Source organism: Rana temporaria, chromosome 1 (assembly GCF_905171775.1).
Source record: "Rana temporaria chromosome 1, aRanTem1.1, whole genome shotgun sequence".
NCBI lineage: Eukaryota > Metazoa > Chordata > Amphibia > Anura > Ranidae > Rana > Rana temporaria.
Genome location: NC_053489.1, coordinates 234,436,349 through 234,463,315, shown reverse-complemented (window position 1 = coordinate 234,463,315; position 26,967 = coordinate 234,436,349). Strand labels below are relative to the sequence as shown.

General features: G+C 40.1%; 1 protein-coding gene across 1 annotated transcript in view; it reads left to right on the top strand.

The window, feature by feature from the left end:
* Window positions 1-2,962: 2,962 nt before the first annotated feature.
* MYO1H (myosin IH) overlaps window positions 2,963-26,967 on the top strand; it is a 121,193-nt gene continuing 97,188 nt past the window's right edge. The window contains exons 1-5 of the mRNA XM_040358597.1: window positions 2,963-3,418; window positions 18,710-18,871; window positions 22,435-22,550; window positions 25,118-25,316; window positions 25,406-25,486. Of these exons, the coding sequence (XP_040214531.1) occupies window positions 2,963-3,418; window positions 18,710-18,871; window positions 22,435-22,550; window positions 25,118-25,316; window positions 25,406-25,486 (1,014 nt within the window). The remainder of the gene's footprint in view (window positions 3,419-18,709; window positions 18,872-22,434; window positions 22,551-25,117; window positions 25,317-25,405; window positions 25,487-26,967) is intronic.

Genomic DNA, 26,967 nt, shown 5'->3' with positions numbered 1-26,967 from the left:
AGAGAAAGCAAGTTTTCAAATGTTCTTTATGTCGCAGGAAAGGTCATATGGCAAAATATTGTTGGTCAGTGAGTGACAGGAAGTCACATAATTTCAAAACTTCTCCAAGGCGTTATGAAGTTTACTCTGTAAGATGGAGTAATCATAGGAGGTATAATTTTCAAGTTAGACAAGAAAAACAATATTATTTAAAGTACAATAAGTCATTTGTTACTTCTAATATCACGCTGGGAGGTAACAATAGGCATGTTCCTTAGTGAGAGGCATGGAATTTATGATTTTTGGTTATGACTTTTTGGCTATGATTTTTGGTATTGCATAAGGTTTATTGAATAAGGTTTTGACATAAGTTCGACAGATTTCATGTTGGGAATCAGAAAGTTGAATATTTTATTTTTCTGGCAGAATTGCAGACAATTCTGAAAGAAGAGATTTTAAGTGGAATATATGTAACGTCTAGCTCATGAAAAGTGAAGTGAAATTTTAAGGAATATTAATTGGTTTAGAAAAAGAGACAGAATTTATTGTTTCTTTACTTGTATAGTGTAGTGGATGTGCATTGTGCAGTAAATGTAACAGATCATATTGAAGTCTTTTTAAGACATGAAGGGAATTGATTTTAATGATAAAAGAATACGTATTAATAAGGAAGAAATTTATATATGTGTATGTATGTAGTTTTATTTGTTTCAAACATTGAGTACAATATATATTATTCCTATCTCAGCTCTTCACAGTCCATCCTTAGTAATTTTGGAGTAAGTGACATACATCCTTGTGATTTAAATTTCGCGGGGTTTTGCTTCCAAAGCTCTCCTTTGTAAGAAAAGGTGGGGGCCAAAGGGAGACATGCAGACGTGCTGACAGCCTGATAGGAATCACACACACACACTTTTGAAAAATCACACACACAAGGAAGTTGATCCAGTTTGAAACACATACACATACGCACAATATATGTATATATATATATATATATATATATATATATATATATTTATACTATCTTTATTAGTATTTTGAGGTTTCTATTTAAGAGACTTTAGCAAAGGAAGTAGGTTTTACATGGTGAAATGGTGATTCAACCTGAATTGGTATAATTGTTGCAAGGAAAACAAACACACAGATACCCTAATTTGCTGAAGAACAGAAAAAGGAATTTTTGTTCCTCTACAGGTTGATTCGACATCTTCTATGGTTCATGAGAACGTTGATGTTGCGTCATGACTTTCAATGGGTTTTTGTGTCTTGTTATACCTCAACACCTTCAGGGAATTCACTAAATTCATTCATGAGAGTTTAGGTCACTTTGGTAAAAGAATAATTGTTTGATTTTCTTATAGTAAAGTTCTAGTGGGACAAAATGGAATACATAACAGACAGTGTAATTTAATTTTGTTTTTTTTGAGTAGTGTCAGAAGTATAGCATCTTCTGAAACACTGTGAATTTTATGACAGGAAGGAAAATGTCATTTGGTTTTTCAATGAATTTTTTTTTTGTCTACGATGCACAGAGGGGCAATAGAGAAAACATGATGATTAATGGTGTAAGTTCAAAGACCTCTCAATTCAGTGGAATATGCACGTAGACAACAAAAATATGGATATACATTGATTAGTGAAAATGGTATATTATGAGATGATAATGTTAGTTTATGAGATAAAAATTTATATTTTGAGATAAATGATACTGCTTTTCTTTTTTCTAGGAATGATTTTTACAAAAATTGATCAAAGAAGGAAAGATGACTACAAAAGAGATGAAAAATCTTAAAGAAAGAAAGTTGATCATCATCGTCATCGTCAAGGGATTCATTTTTTTTCCCTATTGACATTTTTATCAGTGGTAAAATATATCACAAACTGTTCCAGCCATGTAGAGGTTAACAGGATTGACAATTTTCTCAAAGACATTACAGTATTAAGAAGCAAAAGAAATGTGGACAATGATATTAATGTAGATAACAAATTGGATAGGTTTAGATATACCAATGTCAATACAGCTGATGATTTGATTGGGTATATAGCTGTAGGACAGGGGTATGAGCATTGTATGGAATTATATTTCATTCATAGTAATGAGGTGGAAATCGAAGTTAAAATAGAGTCGAAAACAAGTTTTGTTAAAATGCAAGGATTTTATAGGGTTAATAATTTAACCAAGATTTTTGAATGTAATATACTGAAAAGAGCTTTTTGGACATTATCTGTAAAAGGTAATGATTCAACAATTTGGTCTGGAGATGTCAATAATGATGTGATAAGCTCTGGGAAAATATTTTATCCGTTAGAACAGGATTATTACCTTTTTCAAAGTTTTGTACAAATATTAAATCCAAAACATTTAAAAATAATTGGAGATAAAAAGGGAGACATTGTAAGAAAATGGGATTTTAGAGTAATAAGAAAATCTACTCAGTTACGAGTCAAAATTAGCATTACTGTGGTAGATATTATTGTTCCAGAGATAAAAGTGTCACCACAGTCTTTAAAAGTCATTGAAGATGAAGATGGATTGAATTTGATGTGTAGTACTCAAATATATTTACCTCAAAATTCATTGTTAACTTGGAAAAGAAATGGTGAATTTCTGGGTAGTTTTTTCCACAGTACAACTAATATAATTCACAAAGGAATTTTTGGTAATGTGAATTGGATCAATGATAAATTTATTTATCATCAATCAGGTGTATCTTTAAATGATACTGGTATATATGAGTGCTGCATATTAATAGAAGGCTATCCCTTGAAATGTGCTAATGCAAGTATAATTGTCATGTCCCCAGGGAAAACTCCATGTGTTGGTAAAAACAGTGTTTTTGCTAATCCTTTCCAGATTAACCATTTACAATCCAGAGCTCTATTGAGAGAGGGAACATTCGTCATTATATTGTGGAATTTTAATATTTCAGAATGGAAAATTTCTACAAGGTTTCCACAATGTCAAAGACATTTGGTTAATATGGAATTGGGTATTGAAAGATGGTTTGGAATCAATAGTCATAACAGAAATAGACGTGGTATTGTCGAAGGAGCCCTAGGGGGCATAGGTATAATTGGCAGCATTGCAAATAGTATGGATATTAACACGTTAAAATTTGATCTTGAGTCAGCAGGTTTAGTGGGAAGTAAAGGTTTTAAGATCCAAAGAAACTTAAATCAGATATTAGAAGATATGGTTATTAAAACAGCCAATGTAATGGGTCCATCCATACTACATCTTCAGAATATTACTCTCAATTTAATGACTAGTGAAGAACATTCACATATTGCCAGATTATGTTTAGAAATTCAAACAGAATATTCCACTAATTTTAAAATAATTGCACAAGCTTTTCAGAGTGGAGTTACCCCTCTTGGTATATTGCAGAATTTACCCAGAGAATATGCATATGCAAGAAATCATACTGATTTATGGGTAAATAAATGGTTAGGATGTAGTCAGGATGTATGTTACAGTTCTTCTATGATTCCTATAGCAGGGAGAGAACAAATTTTGGTTCCAATTACTGTTTTGGGATTACCAATTAGTGATACTCAATTATTATTTTATAAATTGCAGTATACAGATTTTGCGCTTAACAAGGATAATTTGGAATTAGAACAATTAGATTTGTCATCATGTTTACAATTTCAGTCTAAAGTTATTTGTTTACCTAATCAAGATAAAAGGATATTTCATTCTTGTTATCATAATCATACATTATGTTCTGCAAGAATAGAAACATTTGAAGCTTCTTCTGAATTAACTACTCTTGTAGATAAAAGGAAAGTTTGTTTTCAGATCATGAAAGATACAGAAAGGGTTCAGACTTTCTTTTCCTCTTGCACAAACACAGAAAACCTAAAACGGGGATTGTATTGTGTAGAAGGTGATTTAAGGGCCATAAATGTAAATGGTATAAGAACTAATTTATCTCATTTATCATTGAGAAATGTTAGTGTTAGTTCAACACTATATAATTTGTCTCAAATAGATGAGTTTCCGTGGAGAGAATGGGTTAACGTAATTCAAAAGGATCAAGGTTTATTAATGGCTCTAGCTAAAGAACTCAGGAATGCAGAGATATCGTTTAAACATGAGCAAGGGAATTTGCAAGAGGTAGTTCATCAATGGTCCACTTTAACAGGTTCCAGCTGGTGGCATCAATTTAAAAATAGTATATCTATTTGGGGAAAAACTTCAATTACTTCCGCAGCAGGAAATATTTTATCACATCCTATAGTTATTATTTTTATTATTATTATGTTATGCATTATATATCAATTATTTTTAATGTTTAGAATGAAAAAATTGTATAAGCAAATCAGAAATGAAATCAAGAAAGGTGATGATATGTTGCAAAATAAGCTTAAAAGGAGATTAGGTTTTGGAGTTGCAAACTCGATGACAGGTGACAATGCATTTGGAGTTATTAGATCAAAGTCAGAGTGTTTGTGACATAAATGGGTGTATAAATGATTAGGAAATATGATCATTATTCATATTTCAGAGGGGAATGTTATATTCTAAAATCCCTTCCGGAAGGATTTTATAAAGAATATATATATTCTTGTTAATATGAATGAATGTGAGACTGTTTGAGCTATTAATTTTCTTGTGTAATTCGCTGGATTCGATATTTGAAACTCCAAAAACGTATAAGTTTGAATATGAAATATATATATGTTCATTTGAAGTGTTTAATGTTGTAAGTAAAGAATTGTATTTGATTGGAATGTGTTCTCCTATTGAGGTAATTCATATGGCTGTTTCTCAGTGATTGATTAGCTAGGCCACATCCTGTATACAGACTGTGCTGTGAGATATGTCTGCATATCAACCCCCTTTTCTTACCTAAACAAGCCATTTCCTCTTGAGATCTACAGAATATTTAGACTAGGTTCTCAGGAGCCATTTCCTATGTAAAGGTTGAGATAGATGTAAACCAGATGTTGTATCAGGTTTTCATTATAAGTCACACCCTTTGGGAGGGTATATTTCTGAGCGCGAAATTCAGACAAAGAAATGTCTGATATATAAACTGAAGGTTTTTTAGTTTGGGCAGCTTTCTCCTATTCAGCCACCAAGAAGAAGCTCACATTGACAGACATTTATTTTGCAAGCATACAGAAGCAAGTCTTGGAACACACATCTCATTCATTTGAAATTCTTATTTTTTTGAACTCTTATTTGAAGCTATTTGATACATTTAAACTGTTTTTGTACTTATGTTAAGTGTGTACATTAAACACACGTTTTTTATTCACGAATCTGTCTCACGATCGATTTAATAGCAGTAAGTGTGCTATTTAAATATAAGCCAAGTTATCAACTTTATTTCAGGCCCCCCTTACATCAGAGTACGCACAGAGACCCCCCTTACATCAGAGTCCGCACAGAGGCCCCCCTTACATCAGAGTCCGCACAGAGGCCCCCCTTACATCAGAGTCCGCACAGAGGCCCCCCTTACATCAGAGTCCGCACAGAGGCCCCCCTTACATCAGAGTCCGCACAGAGGCCCCCCTTACATCAGAGTCCGCACAGAGGCCCCCCTTACATCAGAGTCCGCACAGAGGCCCCCCTTACATCAGAGTCCGCACAGAGGCCCCCCTTACATCAGAGTCCGCACAGAGGTCCCCCTTACATCAGAGTCCGCACAGAGGCCCCCCTTACATCAGAGTCCGCACAGAGCCTCCCCTTACATCAGAGTCCGCACAGACCCCATATACATCAGATCTGATGTAAGGGGTGTTCTGGGAAACTTGATTTAGGGGTGCATGCTGTGGACTATTGTGTAAAGAGGTTCTCTTCCCTGCTCAATCAAAGCCCCCCCTGCCAGCCCTCCCCTGTGACTCCACTGGACTCACTCACCCAGACCCAGTGGATGAAAAGGAGATGGAGTTGTAATTCTTTCTAATATCTCCCTCTCTGTCCCCCCTCTGTTTTAATGCTCAATGTATTCATCTCTTCCCTCTGGTCCTCTGTGCTTTTCAGTGATGTATTAGCCTCCTGGACTTGACGACAATGTTAAAAACCTACCCCTCAACCTAACCTCTTTTTTTTTTTACCTAATGCAACTCACTCTGACAGTAACAGCCATGTATTTTCTCATCTTGGCACTTCTTGCGACTTCTCTAACACCCCTTTTCCCTTTTTCTGACCATAGCCTAGCCTTATCAGCTTCACTCACTCCCTGTCTCCAAACTTCTGTAACAAGCAAACAGTTACCCGTAGAAACCTTCACCACTTTAACCTTTCTCTTTTCTATTCTGCTACCGACTGCCTTTACAACCAAATATCACCCTGTCCTGGCCTGACTTTGCCACTTTTATCTACAATACCTCACTTTCTTCCTCCCTGGACACACTTGCTCCCCTATCTATGTTCGGGACCAAGCTTTGACCATGTACCCATACAAATCTGCCCATCTAATCCTTTGCATTGTGTAAAAAGGCTGTTTGATCCTGTATGCACAGATCCTCCTCTTCTTGCATTGCCCCCCAAAACATGTCTGGATAAGACACATGAAAGTCAGGCAGCACATGCTCAGTTTTTTGTGTCTTGCTAGAAAGATTTTTTTTCTTGGGAGAGTGCACGTGATCAGCACAGGGCCAATTATCACTGTCCAGACAGAGGGTCAGGGGTCCTGTATCCTTTAGGACAGCCAGTGCAGTATAAAAACACCTCCTACAAGCTTTAACCAGGCACTGACAGAAGTCCCAAGACTGCTATATACTGCTGATCAGACTGTACACTTCATTTCTCCCAAGATCTCCTGCTCTCTGGTTTCCTGGTAACTTTCTCTCAAGGTCACTTCTGGTTCTTCTCCAGAGCCTCTCCCATCCCCTCAAACTGACTACTGTCTGTCTATCTCCTACTCTGTCCACCTTTAGGCAACTCCTGAAAAGCATTTATTCAGAGAACACTTTACCACCTCCACCTAAAAACAGTACTTTCACCTTTCCTATCACCTCATCTCTTATGCTGCGTACACACAAATAGACAACAAATGTTCAATGTGAGCTTTTTGTCTAATTTTCCGACCGTGTGTACGCTCCATCAGACATTTGCTGTCGGAATTTCCGACAACAAATGTTTGAGAGCTGGTTCTCAATTTTTCCGACAACAAAAGGTTTTGTCGGAAATTCCGATTGCCTGTATGCAATTCCGACACACAAAAATAATACGCATGCTCGGAATCAATTTGACGCATGCTCGCAATCATTGAACTTCATTTTTCTCAGCTCATCTTAGTGTTGTACTTCACCGCGTTCTTGACGTTCGGAATTTCAGACAACATTTGTGTGACCTTGTGTATGCAACACAAGTTTGAGCCAACATTCTGTCTGAAAAAAATCCACGGTTTTGTTCGCGGCATTACAGTTATTACCTTTTGTACGACTGGCCTTCTCATTTAGCTTGTAAACTACCATGGGTAGGGTCCTCTTGTATCAAAATATACTGTAACTGCTCTGTCTCCCTTCATTTAGAAAACTTTTGTACTATATAAATTCTGTATAATAATAATAATTAATTGCTGCTACATGCTAGTATGTGTAGCTTGCCTAGCTCACACATAAGGGTTCTATAGTGTGATGGAAGTTACTAAAATGAATATTTTTGTGTTATACTATCTCTTTTATTAGAACCACTGAGGCCGAGTACTCACGAGCAAACATGTCCGTTCGAAATGTCCGACGGGCTGTTTCCGGCGTACAAGGCTGTTTTTTCATTTGGCCCGCTGGCTTGTACACACCAGCGGACGATATTTCCCTGCGGACCTGAACGCGTGCACGTAATCCACGTTTGACGTCACTATAAAGGGAAAGGCCAAAGTCAATGGCGACGCCCTCTGTTCCGCTTTTGCTAGTTACGGCTTTGCTCGTGTTAGTGAAGGTTTGGTTAGAGCTGATTCGCGCTTCTCGGTCTCCAGGCTTTAGCAGGTAGTATTTTCTCGTTCAGTGCGTGTGCTTGTGGGTACGTAGTTGGCATTCGGGTACAGGCGTGCAGTTCGTTCTGCTTAGCAGATTCGTACTGTGCGTTCGTATCTGTGTGTCGTGCGTTCTTTGCAGGTACCGCTGGATTTGATTGTGCTTTCTGTTGGAGTGTGTTCTTGACTGACCAGCCGGCCGGTTTGAAGCCATGATGGAGCAGCAGCGTCAATTTTCGCGAGTTGGTGCTGTTTATGGGATGGCTGCTGGATATGTTCATTATTCCAGTACTTTGGCCAGAAACAGGGGGCGGAGGCGTTTCTGGACCAAGAATTGGTTGCGCCAGCGTGACCAGTTCTCACATATGCCTCTGCTTAGGGAACTCCAGGAGAATAATCCTAATGACTATAGGAATTTTCTCCGCATGACGGACCCCGTATTCAACAGTCTGCTGGAACTTCTGTCCCCCTATATCACGAGGCAGGACACTGTGATGCGCCAAGCCATCACGGCCGAGCAGAGGCTTATTGCCACGTTGCGGTACCTGGCGACTGGGAGGAGCCTGCAGGACCTCAAGTTCTCAACAGGCATCTCTCCGCAGGCGCTTGGGGTCATCATACCGGACACGTGTGCTGCCATCATTAAAGTTATGCACGAGGAGTATATGAAGGTAAGTTTCCTCATTTTAACCTCACAATGTGTCTTTAATAATGTGGCAAACTAACTTTTTATTTTATTTCCCAGATATGCTGTGTGTTTAACTAACGTTCCCTTTTCTCACTATGCATGTTGATATCAGCTTTTACATGTTATTTATATTTTGGCCTACCTGCATATTTTGATCTTACCCAATATTAACCTGTCCAGCATGCTATCTTCGGGCCAACCCCCACCATGCCACTTTTTTTTTTTTTTTTTTTTTTTCTAAAAACAGTTTAAACACCCCCCACCCCCCCTTCAAAGTGTTTTTGTCCCCATCAGAGGGCTGTGGAGTCTCTTATTAATTAAGTGGGCCTATATATTTGTGCCCCGAAATTCTCCCTTCATAATTTGCAAATGCTATTTAAAAAATGTAAAGTTGCACAAGGATGCTTGTATGATTATGTTTGCAATGTTTATGTGCCAAAGTACTAAATCTCTTTTTTTGTTTGTCCCCACAGCTACCCTCCACACCACAGGAATGGCAGTCTGTGGCTTCCCAATTTGCCGAGCGGTGGGATTTTCCTAACTGCGGTGGAGCAATAGATGGGAAACACGTCCGCATTGTGCCCCCACCCCACTCGGGGTCCTACTATTATAATTACAAGGGTTATCATAGTATCGTGTTGATGGCGGTGGTGTCGGCACAGTATGAGTTTCTATATGTGGACGTGGGGAAGAACGGCCGGATGTCAGATGGGGGAGTGTTCGCACGGACTGATTTCTATGATCGTCTCCAAACTGGTGGTCTGGCATTGCCACCAGATGAAGATAATGTGGAAGGACTTCCGTTTGTGTTCCTAGCGGACGAGGCTTTCGGCCTTGGACCTCACCTAATGCGGCCTTTTCCCCAGAGGACCCTCACCTTAGAGAGGAGTGTGTTCAATTTTCGGTTGTCCAGGGCTCGGAGGGTAGTCGAGAATGCCTTTGGGATCCTCAGCAACCGGTTCCGCCTGTTCCTGACATCGATACATTTGGCGGAATATAAATTGAACACCATTATATTTGCCTGCTGCATTTTGCACAATTTTCTACGCAGGCACTCCCAGACGTACCTAGCCTCCATGGGCTCTGAGGCAGGACTACCCTCAGAGAACATTCCTGGCCTGGACACTGGTCGCGCTGGCTTGGCCCCCCAATCTGCTCGTGAGGTACGCGACAAATATGTTGAGTACTTCATGGGTCGGGGGGCCATTGCTATGCCAGATCATATTTCTTTCTAATTCGGCCCCCAAAGAAAGGAATATTCTCACAACTAATAAATAATTAGACCATTGGACTTTATACAGTTGTTTGTCATTACTGCTTTTTCTCTATTTTTCTGTCTTCCAGGTTATCTCCAAAAATAGTGCACTTCTAGTGCCAAATTTACTTACTCAGATGTATTAACTAACCACATTTGCACATTATTCACTCATCTACTAACTGGGTATTCAGTCTAGAAATAAGAAGCCACTCATTTTTCTGCTTTTGATGTCTCATTATTTTTTTTTTATTTTAGTCATTTTTTAACAAGAAATGTTTATTTTTAGGCAGAAAACATTTCCTGCAAATTCTTGAGACAAAATATTGGCTTTTAATTATTTCTTTTTTTGTCTTTATTGACAGTGATTAGCAATAATAATGATCGAAACACAATGTAAGAATAATTTCACTGAAACTATACGCAAAAATTTTTTGGCTTTGTATTTGTTTGTGTCTAATTTTTTCAACAAGATTTTAACACAACACAAAAAATTTTATTTTTTTTACTAAAATTAGTTAACTTCTTTCTTTAGGTGAGATTTCTTGTTCGTTTTGTGATCTGAAACTGGAAACATTTACAAACCAAAAAAGATCAACACCAAACAAAAATTAAAAAAAAGAACAGCAGTCAGTCATATGGATGGTGTGCTTTCACACTGGAACACGCCAAAATTTCTAAATGCACACATTCAGTGAAAACTCGCCAAATGTCATTGGTTAAACAGACAAATGGCCACATGTGCTATCTGACATCATGGGTGATCAATGTCTGTGTTTTGTGGGAGCAAACCCTTCCTCTCAACTACTTGAGGATCGAGGAGGGGTTTGTACCCACAAAGCACAGACAATAGATAGTCTGTGATGGCAGATAGCACATATTGGCACACTGTGTGTGCATTTAGAAATTTTGGCGTATTATAAAGTACAAAAATTAAAAAGGGTTTTGTGGGCGGGGGATGGGCGGGGGATGGGCTTCTGTGGTTCAGTCTTTGACACGGCCCATCATGTCAATGATATTTTTGTAATTTTGTTCGATGACTAGCATCCTTTGTCGCATGTTCTCCATTTCCGTGCTACACTCTGAAATGACATTTCGCACATTCTGCTCCATGACTAGCATCCTTTCCCGCATAATGTCCATTTCCGTGCTGCACTCCATTAGTTGCTGTACAATTATAGAAGCACTTGCACGTGAAAAATGGGCTACTCCATCTTCATCCCCTAAAAATAAACAAATTGGCATTCAAAATATGTAAATAATTTCCAGCCTATCTGCATATGTTTGGCCCTATTAATATAGGGGTGACACTGACCTGATGGCCTGATAATTTCCACATCCCCAATTTCTTCATCTTCTATCACTCCTCCTTCTTCCACCACCTCCCCATCATCTTCTATCACTCCTCCTTCTTCCACCACCTCCCCATCATCTTCGACTCCTCCTTCATCCATCAATCCACCTTCTTGCAATTCGCCAAATTGTTCTTCCGCCACTTGCCCTTCATCTGATATAAATTCTAAGTCCAAAATAACTTCTTCCTCCTCTCTTCCTTCCTCCTTTCTTCCTTCCTCTTCTCCTTCCACATCCTCTTCTCCTTCCACATCCTCTTCTCCTTCCACATCCTCTTCTCCTTCCACATCCTCTTCTCCTTCCACATCCTCTTCTCCTTCCACATCCTCCTCTCTTCCTTCCCCAGCCTCCTCTCTTCCTTCCCCTCCTGCTCAACATGTGGAGGTGTTTGATTTTCCGGGTGTCTGGCCCTCTCTGCCTCCTCCAATTGCTGGCGTCTTCTTTCCCCTATAAGAAATAATAAAAAACAAAAGGTATACTCATCAGCACACAGATATTGTATATCATAAATCGCACACATTGCATAGACGATACATTTATGATGATTTTTGGTTGTTTATTCTTTCAGAAATCCTCCATTTTTGGCGTAGTTCTAGGCCAAGCTCTGATCCTGCCCCTTTTTTGCAAAGAAGTGACACAAATGGATGTCCCCCCAAAACATTAATTCTCGTCGACCCTCCAAATAAATATACTTTGATTATTGAGACACAGGTGCTTTGCATTTCCAGATGTTAAAACATCAGCTTTATTTGCATTTTGGAGAATGAATCTTGTTTGCCTGTCACATTCACTCAATTTAATTTCTGTGATTTTGCTATTCAACAATGTTGGAAAACCAAGTTTGGGGCCAGTCAGCCATGTCCAGGTGTGTTGTTCCTGGAGTAACGTCACATTTTTGCTAAACAATGTCATATTACGCGTGTTTACTATTTCTCAAAATTTGTTTAAGGTTGTTATTTGACATAAACACAATACAGTATCTACACGTGTTCAAAAGTACAAGCAGGCCAAGGAGGCAGATGTGAAAAAATACATGTCAACACATTATTGCAGACATTCCCCCCCCCCTTAAATAATATGGACTTACTTTTACGCAGAATTTTGAGTATCTTCTTCATGTGATGTGGCTCCCTCAATTTTAAATCGGACCAACGCTTCCGTAGTTGCTCCTTTGACCTGGTGACACCAAACATTCTCCTCATTCTCCTTGCCACCTTGTCCATTATGTGTGACTTCCTACGGTTCGGTGTTTTGTAGGGCCCACATTCACCATCATAATCCTTCCTCCTCATGATGTAAACCAACTCCACCATTTCTTCGAACGCCATATTAGTGGCTTTATATCTTTTAGGCCTGGATCGGGACGGTCCTGCCTCTGTCCCTTCACTTGCGCCATGAGAGCTCCGTGCCCGCTCGTGTGACATCGCCATCTTTCCTTCCCACAGAGATTAGGGGCGTGGAAACGAGGAAATGTCCCGTCAGGGGCGGAGATGAGGGCGGGGATTATTGCATATGCGGAGTGTCGCGAATGCCAACAACGTATTGACGTAGGTTACGCGGAGAATATTCGCGCGATTCCAGAACCTACACAGTTAACGCCATATTTACTTTTTCAATTGATTAGGGGCATGGCAAAGGTGACGAGGGCGGCGTTTCATACATACGCGGAGTGGATAAAAGGCGCTTGACGTGATTACGTAGGTTACGTGTTAATTCAGCGAGCGGAAGAAACGAGGATTGTGAGAGAGGCAGGTAAGAAATTTAAACATGGGATCAGCAGCGGGCTCTAAAATGTAGAGCAATGGGATGGGGGTTTGGTCTGTTGGTTGCACAGTTTTATTAAGCTATTATGTCTCTTGGATACCAGAATGTGATTTTCGTACCCAAATGCTTTTGTAGACATCACAAAATAGAGAGGTCAAAAATGCTGTGACTCATTATCAATTATGTAGGGTGTATTCAGATCAGGCCAAGTATTGTTCTGTGTTGGTTGGACAGAGGTCATTAGGAAGTTTCTTTCATGTAATCAATGCTGAGGGGCAGGATATCTACACATGCAATAGTGCCTTGATGAATGCTGTCATTTGTAATAATTGTGTATGGTTGTAGATTTATATTATTTCCTGCAATGTAACCAAAGGGGCGGCATGTATAAAAAAAATGTTAGCTAAAACCAACCAATGGGGCAGAGCTGGCCAGCATTTTCTAAACAAGAGACACTGTGTTTGTATTTCTATATAGGTACTACTTTTTAAACAACATATTCTATCAATGTAAATGCTGAGGCTTTTTTTAATTGTGTTTTTGGTTTCTTTTCATTTTTTCAATCTAGAATAAAAAAAAGTAAATCATAACTTCACAATGGATCTCCTGCAGAGCCAAGACATTATCCAGCATTTGCTGGATAAATTTAGGGAAATGCCCATCCTGTGGGATTCAAAGCAGGACCATTACCACAATAAGGACGTACGAGCGGCAGCACTTGAACAGCTAGCAGCATACATGAGAACATGGGTGCCAGAATGCAGTGCCAACATGGTGAAGGATAAACTTGCCAACCTCAGGGGCACATATAGGAGAGCGTACAAAGCTCACCAAAAGCAGCTAAGATCTGGAGCAGCAGCAAGACCACCAAAGGAACCCAAGCTGTGGTATTACAACCAAATGTCATTTTTGCGGGATCAACTGGAAGGCAGGCCATCAATGTCAAGTCTGAATCCCAACCTTCCCTCCACGCTACCTCCCAGCGGGACTTCCCCAGATCACCACAGCCCTGCAGAGTCGGATGAAGAGGGCCTGGCTGACAGAGAGGCAGATCTGCGCCTCTACGATGATGAGGTATAGTAGTTTCATAACTATTTATGTAATAATCTTAATTATTGTTTGATTCTTGACTTGATATTGGTTAATAAAATACAAGCTGGGAAGTAAAAATCTAAAATCGTGGGCAAACAAATAGGTGTCAGGGATGACAACTGCAGGGGTCAGAGGGTGAGTCTGTTTTCAAGTTTAAATTCAAGGCAAAAAAAAAGATTCAAGCATGAAAATGTGAGTGAGTATATTCCTAAATATATTACAACATGTCCCTTTTTTTTACACAGGAAGAAGAGACCAGCCAGGAGGTGGCAGATCCTCTCCTCACTGTCAGCCAGGACGAAGGGGTCAGTGGCAGCCAGGAGGAGGCCGGGCCCAGTGGCGTTCAGCAGCTCCCCAGGACAAGCACCACCAGCCAGGCTCCTCCCCTTTATATTAGGCCACCAGGCCGTAAGAAGAAATTGGGGGCAGTGGAGGAAGCCAGCCTGAAAATGATTCAGGAGGCGAGTGCCATCATGAGGGCCCCCCTCAACCCCACTGAGGCCTACAGTGCCTCCGTGGCACATGACCTGAATCAAGGCACGGAGGAGCAGAGGCAACTGGCAAAGGGCGTGATCAACCAGGCCCTTTGGTGGATGCAGAGGGAGCTGCTGACCCCAGACACTGGGCTATGTGACCCGGCCCGGCTTGCTGAACACCATTCTCCTGCTGCCACATCATCCCCACCTGCAAGGGCCCAGGGAAGACCCGCTGGAAGGCAGCCTGGAAGGAAGGTTGCAAGGAAGAGGAGACGTTGATGCCCTGCCTTCCATTTGATCCCCCACAAATGGCATCTTGTTTGGACTACCACAGCTTGGGTTCCTTTGGTTATGTGCTGCTGCTTCAGATTTTATTTTGTGTGCTTCCTGAGGTTGGCTAGTTTATCCTTCACCATGTTTAAAATGCAAGTTTGCATGTATGTTGCTAGCTGTTCAAGTGCTGCCATTCTGTTTTTGTTCCTTTTTATCATTTGCTAAAATAAAAGCCTTTTTGTTGATTTGAAAAACGTGCCTATTGTTTGTAATACTGTGGGTATTATTTTAGGCATCAAACATTACAAACAAATAAAATGTTTAATCTAAAATATTCACTAACTCATGTGGGGGGGGGGGGGTCATTTTGTGTGCCAACATGGTAGACAATTTAAACAACCTTCAAAAAAATCCTGTTAAATATACAAACAAAAGCTAAATCAAAACTATTTCCTATTAAAATATTCTAAATGGTGACATAACTATAAACACCTAAAGAAAGTGGGAAAGATAACCATTAAACATTAAAAGCAAAAAATTTGAAATGTGGAGGACCACTAAAAATATGATACGTCGGGCCAATAAAAGTTTGCAAAAATCTTACTACATCACAGCTAACAAATGTCACTTTTCAGTATGGAACAACTCAGTTGAAATAACATGAGCTAAATAACTGATTAGTTATAGCAAGAGAAGAATGAATAAAACGACGGCATCAAGCGTTGGTTATTGTGTGTTTTGCTTCAGTGTTCTATTGCTAGAATTAATCTTTCTATTGACGAATGTGCCATATCCCAAACAAACGTGAGTTTTACCTGAACGAGCGCTCCCGTGGCCTCATTTAGTCTGAGCATGCGCGGGGTTTTTGTACGTTGGTTTTGTGTACTCACCACCAAACATGTACGTTCGGACAGGATTTGAGCGGACGGTTTTAAAACAAGTTTGGAAATAAATGTCTGCTGAAAAACGGCCCGGCGGGCAAATGTACGGTGAAATTCTGTACGCTCGTAACTACACACGACCAAACATGTATGCTGAAACTGGTCCGCGGGCCAGTTTCAGCAAACATGTTTGGTCGTGAGTATGGGGCCTGAAAGGTTGGTTTTCTTTCATTATATTGTTTTCTTTCCTTTTATTTCTTGATCTATATAAGATATATATATATATATATATATATATATATATATATATATATTTATATATATATATATATATATTTATATATATATATAGAGAGAGAGAGAGAGAGATGGATACATATGTATGTGTGAAAACATACAACAGTGCTGTTACTTTCCTTAAAAGACATTATAGGGTTAAAATCTCAGCTCAGGAAATGATTAAGGCTGCATTCACACCTGAGCGTAGGTCGTTCGGTCGTTTTTTTCCGGCGTTTTGTCGCGTGTATTCATGCTTATTTGCGCGTTTACATACAGCGTCGTCCGACGTTTTTGTACTTTGACGTTTTTTATTTTAACCAATAGGAAAAATGATCATCTTTTCATCACTTGTTGCTATGTTTGTAGATTTTTTTTATCTTCTGTTTGAGCTTCAGGCGTTCGGCGTCAGGCGTTTTGGAGTGGAGATGTGAACCATCTCCATAGGGAATAATGTATTTTTTCCCCTCTAGCGTTTTTGAGCGTCGTGGTTCAGGCGAGAAAACGCTCAGGTGTGAATGGGGCCTAAGTGAAGACAGCTGGCCCCTTCTACTGCACTCCTAAACTCCCTCCTTCAGGCCCACCCCATCGACTGAAGAATGAAGCCCCTGTGAGATTCAATGGGGATCCCTGTATGACACGTGGACTGTTTGTGCTAATTAAACACTTTTGAAACGTGTGCAGTATGCCAAGAACAGACGTCACAGGGGCGTGTAATAAGGGACTATATATGGACTAAGCCAATCAAATGTGCTCATGTGTGTGATGTCATGTTGTTTATAAAAGACCAATAAAAAATCCAGCCCCTTCCTCTCTACGCTGGAACACTAAAAGAAACAGAGCTCTCTCTCAGTTCTCTGTAGACTTTCACGATTTGGGTCAAACGGCAGAATGGGGTTAAGCCCTGAGGTTGTGTCAGGGGTCAATCCTTATCAATAGTGTTTATCAATGTATCTGCATAGCTGTTTTAAGAATATGATAAAACTACTACAAATTCTCATACTCTCCTGCTCTTGGTTAAATGACAGCTTTTTGTTCAAGAGATCAAATTACAGTTTTATGTCGAAAAGTTGTGTATAAAACCTGCTTTAGTTGTACAGTATCTCACAAAAGTGAGTACACCCCTCACATTTTTGTAAATATTTTATTATACCTTTTCATATGACAACACTTTGCTACAATGTAATGTAGTGAGTGTACAGCCTGTATAACAGTGTAAATTTGCTTTCCCCTCAAAATAACTCAACCCACACTCATGAATGTCTGAACAGCTGGCAACAAATATGAGTACACCCCTAAGTGAAAATGTCCAAATTGGCCCAAAGTGTCAATATTTTGTGTGGCCCCATTATTTTCCAGCACTGCCTTAACCCTCTTGGGCATGGAGTTCACCAGAGCTTCACAGGTTGCCACTGGAGTCCTCTTCCACTCCTCCATGACGACATCACAGAGCTGGTGGATGTCAGAGACCTTGCGCTCCCCCGCCTTTCATTTGAGGATGCCCCACAGATGCTCAATAGAGTTTAGATCTGGAGACATGCTTGGCCAGTCCATCACCTTTACCCTCAGCTTCTTTTGCAAGGCAGTGGTCGTCTTGGAGGTGTGTTTGGGGTCGTTATCATGTTGGAATACTGCCCTGCAGCCAAGTCTACGAAGGGGAAATCCGATCGTGTGTACAGTGCTTTAGTGTTCATCAGTTTAGAATTAACCATAAGCAGGGGAGGGCTGGCAGAGGGGGCAGGGTGGAAATCCCCCCCCCCCCGGGCTGGTGACACTATGCACAGCCACCAGCCACCACTACCAAATGCTGTTTTTGTAGAGAAGGAATATGCCTGCTGGAGCTCTGTTAACACAGGTCACGGCCGCTGCTCACCTCCCACTGTGCAGCTGTGCTGATGAAAGTCAGCTTCATCGGATATTTGATGAAAAAATCCATCAGTTTGTTTTCATCGGATGAACCCATCGTGTGTACGTGGCATAAAAGACTATGCCATCTTTATGTAGAGCAACAATAATTTTTTTCAGATTCTCAGAGAGTTCTTTGCCATGAGGTGCCATGTTGAACTTCCAGTGACCAGTATGAGAGAGAGCGATAACACCAAATTGAACACACCTGCTCCCCATTCACACCTGAGACCTTGTAACACCAACAAGTTACATGGGAGGGAAAATGGCTAATTGGGCCCAATTTTGTCATTTTCACTTAGGGATGTACTCACTTTTGTTGCCAGCGGTTTAGACATTAATGGATGTGTGTTGTGTTCTTTTGAGGGGACAGCAAATTTACACTATTAAAATAATGTAAAGGGAGCAAGCTCTAAGTATGTAATAAACTGTTGGAACCAAAATCATTTTTATTTACATTTTATAAAAGCTGGGAACCTTGTGGGGTAGTATTGCCCCTGGCTGGAGTCTCAAGAACTTTAACAATCTAGAGCAGTGGTTCTCAACTCCTGTCCTCAGAGTCAGGACCCACTAACAGGCCAGATTTTATGCATTACCTTGGAGAGATGCAGACTAGAATACTGTGATCACTGAGCAGCAAATGATATCACCCGTGATGTATTCCAGTTATCTTGCAAACCTGGCCTGTTAGTGAGTCCTAAAGGACAGGAGTTGGGAACCACTGATTTAGAGAGTGATTGATCCTGATAGAATCCATTAATCCAGTTTGAAGATGACATATTCTCAGAGTGTGTGACTTCCAGAACTGATTTTTTTTTTTTGTCTTTTCCTAGATTGAAAGTGCTAAAAAAAATGGAGCAGATACGCACATTGAAGGCTCACTATCTGCTCGGGAAAAAGTTGGCGTGCAAGATTTTGTGCTGCTAGATTCACACACCAGTGAAACCGCTTTTATGGACAACCTGCGCAAGAGATTCCAGGAGAATCTTATTTATGTAATTCTGGATTTAATATTTTGTTGACCTCAGTGGTATCATAACACCAGTAGGAGAACTGTGTTGTAAATGCAGTATCGTTAATTTACTTTACTATACAAACATACATTTTTTGTCTACCGTAGTAGACATTTTTTCCTTGTTTGTAAACATTAGACTGACAGTAATCAATATCAGCCACCAGGTAGCGTTTTTGAAACCTTGATTTTACTGTAGACTTCAGCTTAGATAGGAGCATTGTTTTTCACAAACCCTTACAAGAGAATTTTATTTTTTTACTAGTCATACTTACCTAGGTGGATGCAGCGTCAGAACGATCCTGCAGTTGTCCCCTGGCATCTCTGCACTGAGAACCGAGCCACCGAACACCACCAATGGCTCGGTTCTCACTCCTCCCCGAGCAGTCAGTCATCATCGCTTCTGCTCTACTTCTCCGCGCTCATTGGAGCTCTGAGCTGTGGAGGGAGCGGCCGTCTCATCATCTCATCGACTCGCTGAGACGCTGAGACTGCCATCAATCAAGGCAGCTGGCAGATCCAGACTTGGAAGTCGGGATGACGCGCTGCCTCGACTGATGGCAGTGACGTCAGCGGAGAGCGGACTTCAGACTGCTCTCTGCTGAAAACGGGTCACAGGAGTGCAAAGCTCAGGCTGGACTTCTCCTTTTAGGCAGATTATGAGCAGCTTTACTGAAGCCTTTAAAGCACCCTTCAGTTTCAGTTTGGAGATGTTAAAATGTTATTAAAATGGTACTAACAAACATGTCATACTTACCTGCCCTTACCAGTGGTTTTGCACAGAGCAACCCTGATCCTCTTCTTTTCGGGTTCCCCGCTGGTGCTCCTGGCTACTCCACCTTGACCAGTGTCCCCAATAGCAAGTTACTTGCTATAAAAGCACTGGTGCATTCTCGCTCCCGAGCCCTGCTGTATGTGTCTATAAGACGCATAGAGCTGTGGCTAGGTCCCACCCCCACTCTCCCGTTGGCTCACTGGTTGTGTCTGACAGCAGTGGAAATCAATGGCTTTGGTTGCTGTCTCAGCCAATGAGGAGAGGGAGTTCCAGAACAGCTGAAGCTTTCATGCACATGTTGAATCGAGAGGGGGCTCAGGTGAGTATTAGAGGGGCTGCACCCAGAAGGTTTTTTACTTTTTGCTATAATAAATATCTCCCAAAAATATATAAAAAAAAAAAAATTCCCTCAGTTTAGGCCGATACGTATTCGTCTACATATTTTTCGTTAAAAAAATCGCAATAAGCGTTTATTGATTGGTTTGCGCAAAAGTTATAGCGTTTACAAAATTGGGGGTATTTTTATGGCATTTTTATAAATATTTTTTTTTTACTAGTAATGGCGGTAATCAGTCTTTTTTTTCGGTACTGCGACATTATGACGGACACTTCGGACACTTTTGACACATTTTTGGGACCATTGGCATTTTTATAGCGATCAATGCTATAAAAATGCATTGGATTACTATAAAAATGCCACTGGCAGTGAAGGGGTTAACACTAGGGGGCGGGGAAGGGGTTAAGTATGTCCCTGGGTGTGTTCTAACTGTAGGGGGTGGCCTCACTAGGGGAAATTACCGATATTCTGTTCATACATTGTATGAACAGAAAATCAGCTCCCGATCCCCGCTCTGTAACGATCGATCGCGTGTGCCCAGCGACGATCGTGCCCACCGGGCACACGCACGGGAGTCGGGGGCGAGCGGGGGGCGCGAGCTACGGGCTCTCGCGCAGGGGAGCCAACCTGCCGCTGTAAAACGACGGCGGCAGGTCGTCAAGTAGTTAAACACATTTAGTTACATCAGGTTAAAAAAAGTCCATCTAGTTAAACCAATAGATTGTTGACTGTTTCTTTAAAGCGGTAGTAAACCTCTGAGTGATTTTTTTTTCTGACCTGAAAGGTAATGCCATAATGTGCTAGTAAGCATTGCATTCTAGCACATTATGTTAAACTTACCGGAATACGTGCATGCCTGGGGGAGCAGGACTTTGAAGGAACAGCCTGGGCGGCCATTCCTTCAGTGCGCATGCGCCGGTGATTTAATCGGCTGCATATACAAGAAATATCTACTAAGCGGTACAAGTCAGAGATGGAAGTTGGAAGATGGAACACTATGGGCACTAAAGGCAAATCCACTTTGTACTACAAGTGCAAAGTGCACTTGGAAGTTTAGTCGCAGTAGATTCGAGGGGGACATGCAAGGAAAAAAAAACAGCATTTGGGCTTGCACATGACTGGATGATAAAATTAGCAGAGCTTCCCCTCATTTCAGATCTACCCCTCAGATTTACAGTGACTGCACTTGTAGTTTGCATTTGTAGTGCCAAGTGGATTTGCCTTTCGTAAATGACCCCCTATGCTTTAATTTGTGCTCAAGCAAGTGACTCTGTCCTTAACCTGCCTGGCGGTCTTCCCGAGTCTGACTCGGGGTTAGATTTTCCTGCTGCGAGCGGAAACCCCGAGTCAGACTCGGGCTTGCCTCGCTAGATCCACAGGCACAAGTTACTTACCTTGTCCCTGGATCCAGCGATGCCACCGCGCTGTGTGAGCGAGCGGGACCTCGCTCGATTCACACAGTGCCTCCGTGTGACGCCGATCTCCGTTCCCTGCGACGTTACGACGCACGGGGACGGAGAACGGCGCCAAATTCAAAAAAGTAAACAAACACCTTACATACAGTATACTGTAATCTTATAGATTACAGTACTGTATGTAAAAAAAACACACCCCCCTTGTCCCTAGTGGTCTGTCCTGTGTCATGCATGTCATTTTATATAATAAAAACGTTTCTTTCTCCCTGCAAACTGTAGATTGTCCATAGCAACCAAAAGTGTCCCTTTATGTCAAAAATAGTTTTAGATCAGCTAAAAAACAGCGATAATAAATTATAATCACTTGCAGAATTGTGCGATAGCGATTTGTGGGGAAATTCGTCATAAAAAAAAAAAAATAATGACAGCAACAATTCTGCAACTGAGCAAATTTCAGTGATTTTGATTTGATTACATTATTGAATAATTTTTATTATAATTATATTATTATTTGTTATAATTATTTATAATTATTTATTATATTATAATTTATAATTTTGTTTTTAAAAAAATGTCATACCTGGGATGCCTATTAGAAGCTTGTTTGGTCAGATTTAAGTGAGTTATTTCTAAAAATTACAGACCTACAATATAAAACGCCAAATTTCCTTGCAAATAATGGTACCGCTTTTAGCATGTTTTTTCTGACAGAATCATACCGCCAGGGAGGTTAAATAAAAGTTTCAACACAACAGTTGCCTAAAGAATACTGTAAATACATAAACAATTACAGCTAGTTTCTCTACTTGCACTTGGGGAAGTGTGCATGCATTACAAAGATTGGTTTTTAATTTTGCCATGACATACATTTTAACTATTAATTGTGATCATACTTTATAAATAATACTGTAAATTATAATTCAGTGTCTTGGTTAAATGTTTTGACTTTAGACTAATCTTTTAATATTACTCTGCATACAATATTTTTACATGTTTTTTTTTTATTTTGTGATTCTTAGACATACATTGGGACCTTACTGGTGTCTGTGAACCCATACAAGGAACTTGATCTATATACTGAGAGGCAAATGGAAATATACCAAGGAGTGAATTTCATTGAGCTGCCACCACACATGTATGAAAATGTTACAGTAACTATTAAGATATCATGTTACCAGTCTTTTTTGTTTTGCTTTTTAGAGCCTTGTACATATTTGTTTCAGCTTGTATAAGAGTCCTTTTTTGTTACAATTTTGATAGTTTTATCACAGATCTTAAAGCAGTAGTAAGCATCTAGGTCACGGGCTTCCTCCGGGTGGCGAGCAGTGGCTTCACCCTGCGTCTCCTCCTTCTTTGGCTTCACGGGGCACAACTTCCCCTGCCTCTCTTCTTGGGATCCGCTTCCTGAGCCAGGATTGGCTGGAAGGAAAATCAGGAGAACAATAGCGAATATTAATATTATTATCTCATACATTCTATAATTGTTAAAAACATTGGCAAGAAGGATATCTACCTTAGGGGCTGGACTAACAAACAGAGGAGGCATCAAGGTCAAACATCCCTGGCTGGGTGAGCATTGGAGCATCTCCAAAGGATCTCTATCAATGCCAAATAGTATAGTATAATATAATCGTGTAAGTTATTGTAAGTCCAACTATTGGTCAAACCCAATGATAATTATTAAGTGAACAGATAAAGCATACAGTACATAGCAGTCCTACTATTTCCAATAGGGAAAAATATAATTCAAAGGAATCACAGATATTTAATGGACGGTAGGACCGATGGTAGACGGCTGAATGTTAAAGTATTGAATAATTGGATCCAACTCATTTACTCTCAACAGAATTAACAGCAGAAAAACACAGTTATAATATCTATAATTGGATATAAGAAAAATTACTAATATCCAACACAGACATGTAATATCGCAAACAGACACTAGATGGCATATAGGGATAGCAAACAAGATGTGAGCATAACTTGCCAACAACAACTAGATTCAAGATCCAGCAGATAGGAGCAGTAGTTGTATCAAGACAAATGTATTCAAACCAGGAAAACTTCTGGATAAGATATACATATATATATATATATATATATATATATATATATATATATATATATATATATATATATATATATATATATAGATAAAAAGTATAGAATAAAATTATATTCCAAAAAAGAAGTCTTGCAATAAGAAGAAGAGTTCATTCAATATGTGTGTACGAATACATGCACAGATATAAGCCATTAGTTAACTGTGCAATACCTGGATGGAGAGGTTCAGCCACATGCATCCACCGCCATGTGTCAAACAAGTAAGTAGGACCAAGCCTTTTATAATGCTCCAACCTTGCTTGCTCATCCAGTCCAGCCGCTGGATGATGACGTCACAAGGCCCGATACCTGATCGTGCACATGCCCCATTGAAGCCCTGATGAACAGGACAGAAGGCCGCAGTTGCGGCCATCACTATGCCTAGATGCAAGATCTACAGGGTGAGCCATTTATATGGATACACCTTAATAAATTGGGAATGGTTGGTGATATTAACTTCCTGTTTGTGGCACAATAGTATATGTGAGGGGGGAAACTTTTCAAGATGGGTTGTGACCATGGCGGCCATTTTGAAGTCGGCCATTTTGAATCCAACATTTGTTTTTTCAATAGGAAGAAACTAATTTACCGCTATAGGCGTATCCAGTGTGAAAGGGGTCTAATGAAGAAACATCAGTGGCTGTCCTAGCTTCACTCAGCAAGAGCCCACAGCGTAGCACTCGCCGCATGTCACTGGAGAGCAGATTGAACACATTTTATAAGTGGTCAGAAACTTGTAAATAACTCATGAAAGAATAAAGTTACGTTAAAACCAAGCACACCATTGTTCTTGTGAAATTCCTAATAAGTTTGATGTGTCACGTGACCCTCTTCCTATTGAAAAAACAAAAGTTGGATTCAAAATGGCTGACTTCAAAATGGCCGCCATGGTCACCACCCATCTTGAAAAGTTTCCCCCCTCACATATACTAATGTGCCACAAACAGGAAGTTAATATCACCAACCATTCCCATTTTATTAAGGTGTATCCATATAAATGGCCCACCCTGTAGATCTTGCATCTAGGCATAGTGATGGCCGCAACTGCGGCCTTCTGTCCTGTTGCTCAGGACTTCAATGGGGCACGTGCACGATCAAGTATCGGGCCTTGTGACGTCATCATCCAGCGGCCGGGCTGGATGAGCAAGCGAGGTTGGAGCATTATAAAAGACTTGGTCCTACTTATTTCTTTGATTTTTGTTCATTGCATTTTTTTTATACTTTTGAATTAATAAAGTTTTTTTTTTTACCCTTGGGCACATGCGTGTAAGAGGTTAACATTTGTTCATTTTATATAGGTTTGCTTTTTGACCTTATGGCCCCACTTTTCTTCATGTGTATGGTACAGTATGGCCTATAAATAAAATATACAGGAAGTGAGAGAAACAAACAGCAACTCTATTTAATAAAATTAATAAAATGCTTTGGCTTGAGTTGGGCTTTAAAAAAGGAAACCAGTATTAGAAGAAGGGTTCTAACTAATAAAGGCATCACCAGGCATGAAATTGAATTACAATTTTGAAAGCAATGTTGAATGGCGTGTCTGTATTAATTGGCTTTGAGAACTTTTATACATTTCTGTTTTCTGCCTTTTTTTAGCTATGCTATTGCAGATAATGCATATAGGGTAATGTGTACGGAGCGAAACAATCATTTTATCCTCATCTCTGGAGAGAGTGGATCTGGAAAAACTGAAACATCAAAGAAAATCCTCCAGTACTTGGCAATGGCATGTCCAACTACAGAAAAGCTTCAAACAATTAGAGATCGACTCCTTCTCTCCAATCCCGTTCTGGAGGTGGATAGACAACTCATAAAATTTACTTTAGTTTGTTTAAATTTCATAGTAAAAGTGAAACACTAATATTTAAATTTGATATTTCTCAGGCTTTTGGAAATGCCAAAACTCTTCGTAATGACAACTCAAGCAGATTTGGAAAGTATATGGATGTACAGTTTGACTTCAAGGTATATATATATGCTTCTATTCTTTGTTTTCAGTACACTTCATGCACTGGGAAAAATATAATAGCCTATTCACAGTAAGGCAGGGCTTTAATGCAGGTGTCAATGCATTTTGTTTTGTTTGCATGCATTATTGAACATTGCATTAGCAGCCCATTAATTTCAGTCCGCCTCTTAAGCAGGCATCTGCAACATTTTTGTCAACACGCCATACCACATTACACAAGGTATACACATAGAGCTATAGCATAGATGTTCCTTTGTTTGCTGTGCATATGTGGTAGGGTGGCATTTACTGTACTGTGTTAATTTGCATTGTGATAATGCACCTTTTACTATGCATTACCCTTTAATAGTGGGAATGTAACCTTAATTAAAGCGGTGGTTCCCCCTTAAAAACAACTTTTTTTTATTCCACTGCCCACCCACATTACAATCGAATTAAGGCTCTTATTATTTTTTTCCTGCTGTACATACCTTAGTACAGCAAATTCACCCGTGCATCCGGGTTGCGAGTCCCGCGGGAGTGGGCGTTCCTCACATGCTGTTGATTGACGTTTTGCCCAAAAACGAGCTCTCCCCTGTCGCGTAAGCCGCGTCACGGTTGGCGAAAGGAGCCGAACGGCGAGTCGGCGCTATACTGCGCATGCGCATCGCCGTTCGGCTCCTTTCGCCAATCGTGACGCGGCTTACGCAACGGGGGGAGAGCTCGTTTTTGGGCAAAACGTATGTACAGCAGGAAAAAAATAATAAGAGCCTTAATTCGATTGTAATGTGGGGGGGCAGTGGAATAAAAAAAAGTTGTTTTTAAGGGGAAACCACCGCTTTAAAGAGACACTTCAGTAATAAAGATGTAATCTTAATAGCTAGTTTCTGGGATCTGCGTTTTGTTTTTGCACTAACTACAAATAAATTTTGGAGACAAATCCTGTCACAATGTCCTGGATCTGAGGACAGAACAACAAATGGGCTATTCCTAACCAGGCCAATTTTTAGCTTTCAGCACTCGCACATTTTGAATGACAATTACTCAGTCAACACTATACCCATATACATTTTTTGTCCTTTTTTTTTCACACAAATAGAGCTTTCTTTTGGTGGTATTTGAATGAGTGAGTGAATAACTTGTATAGCGCTACAATTGCCAACTAAACGCCTCAAGGCGCTTGGTATCCATTTCCGTCTATTTAGCCTTCAGAAAAGATGGGTCTTGAGTTCTTTCCTAAAGGCCAGGTGATTCTCTTCCGTTCGGATATCGGTTGGTAATGCGTTCCACAGTCGAGGTCTTTGGACCACTGTTTTTTTTAGTTTTTGCAAAGGCCAAACATATTGTAAAAAAATTAGGGCTGTGCAAATTAACTTTTAATTAATCGATTAATCTTTAATTTTTTTTGATCAATCAAAATTTTTTTGATCGATTAAAATTCTTTTGTTTGTTTCTCGCCTCTCCGCTGGCTTCTAGGCCTTCAGGGAGTTCCGTCGGA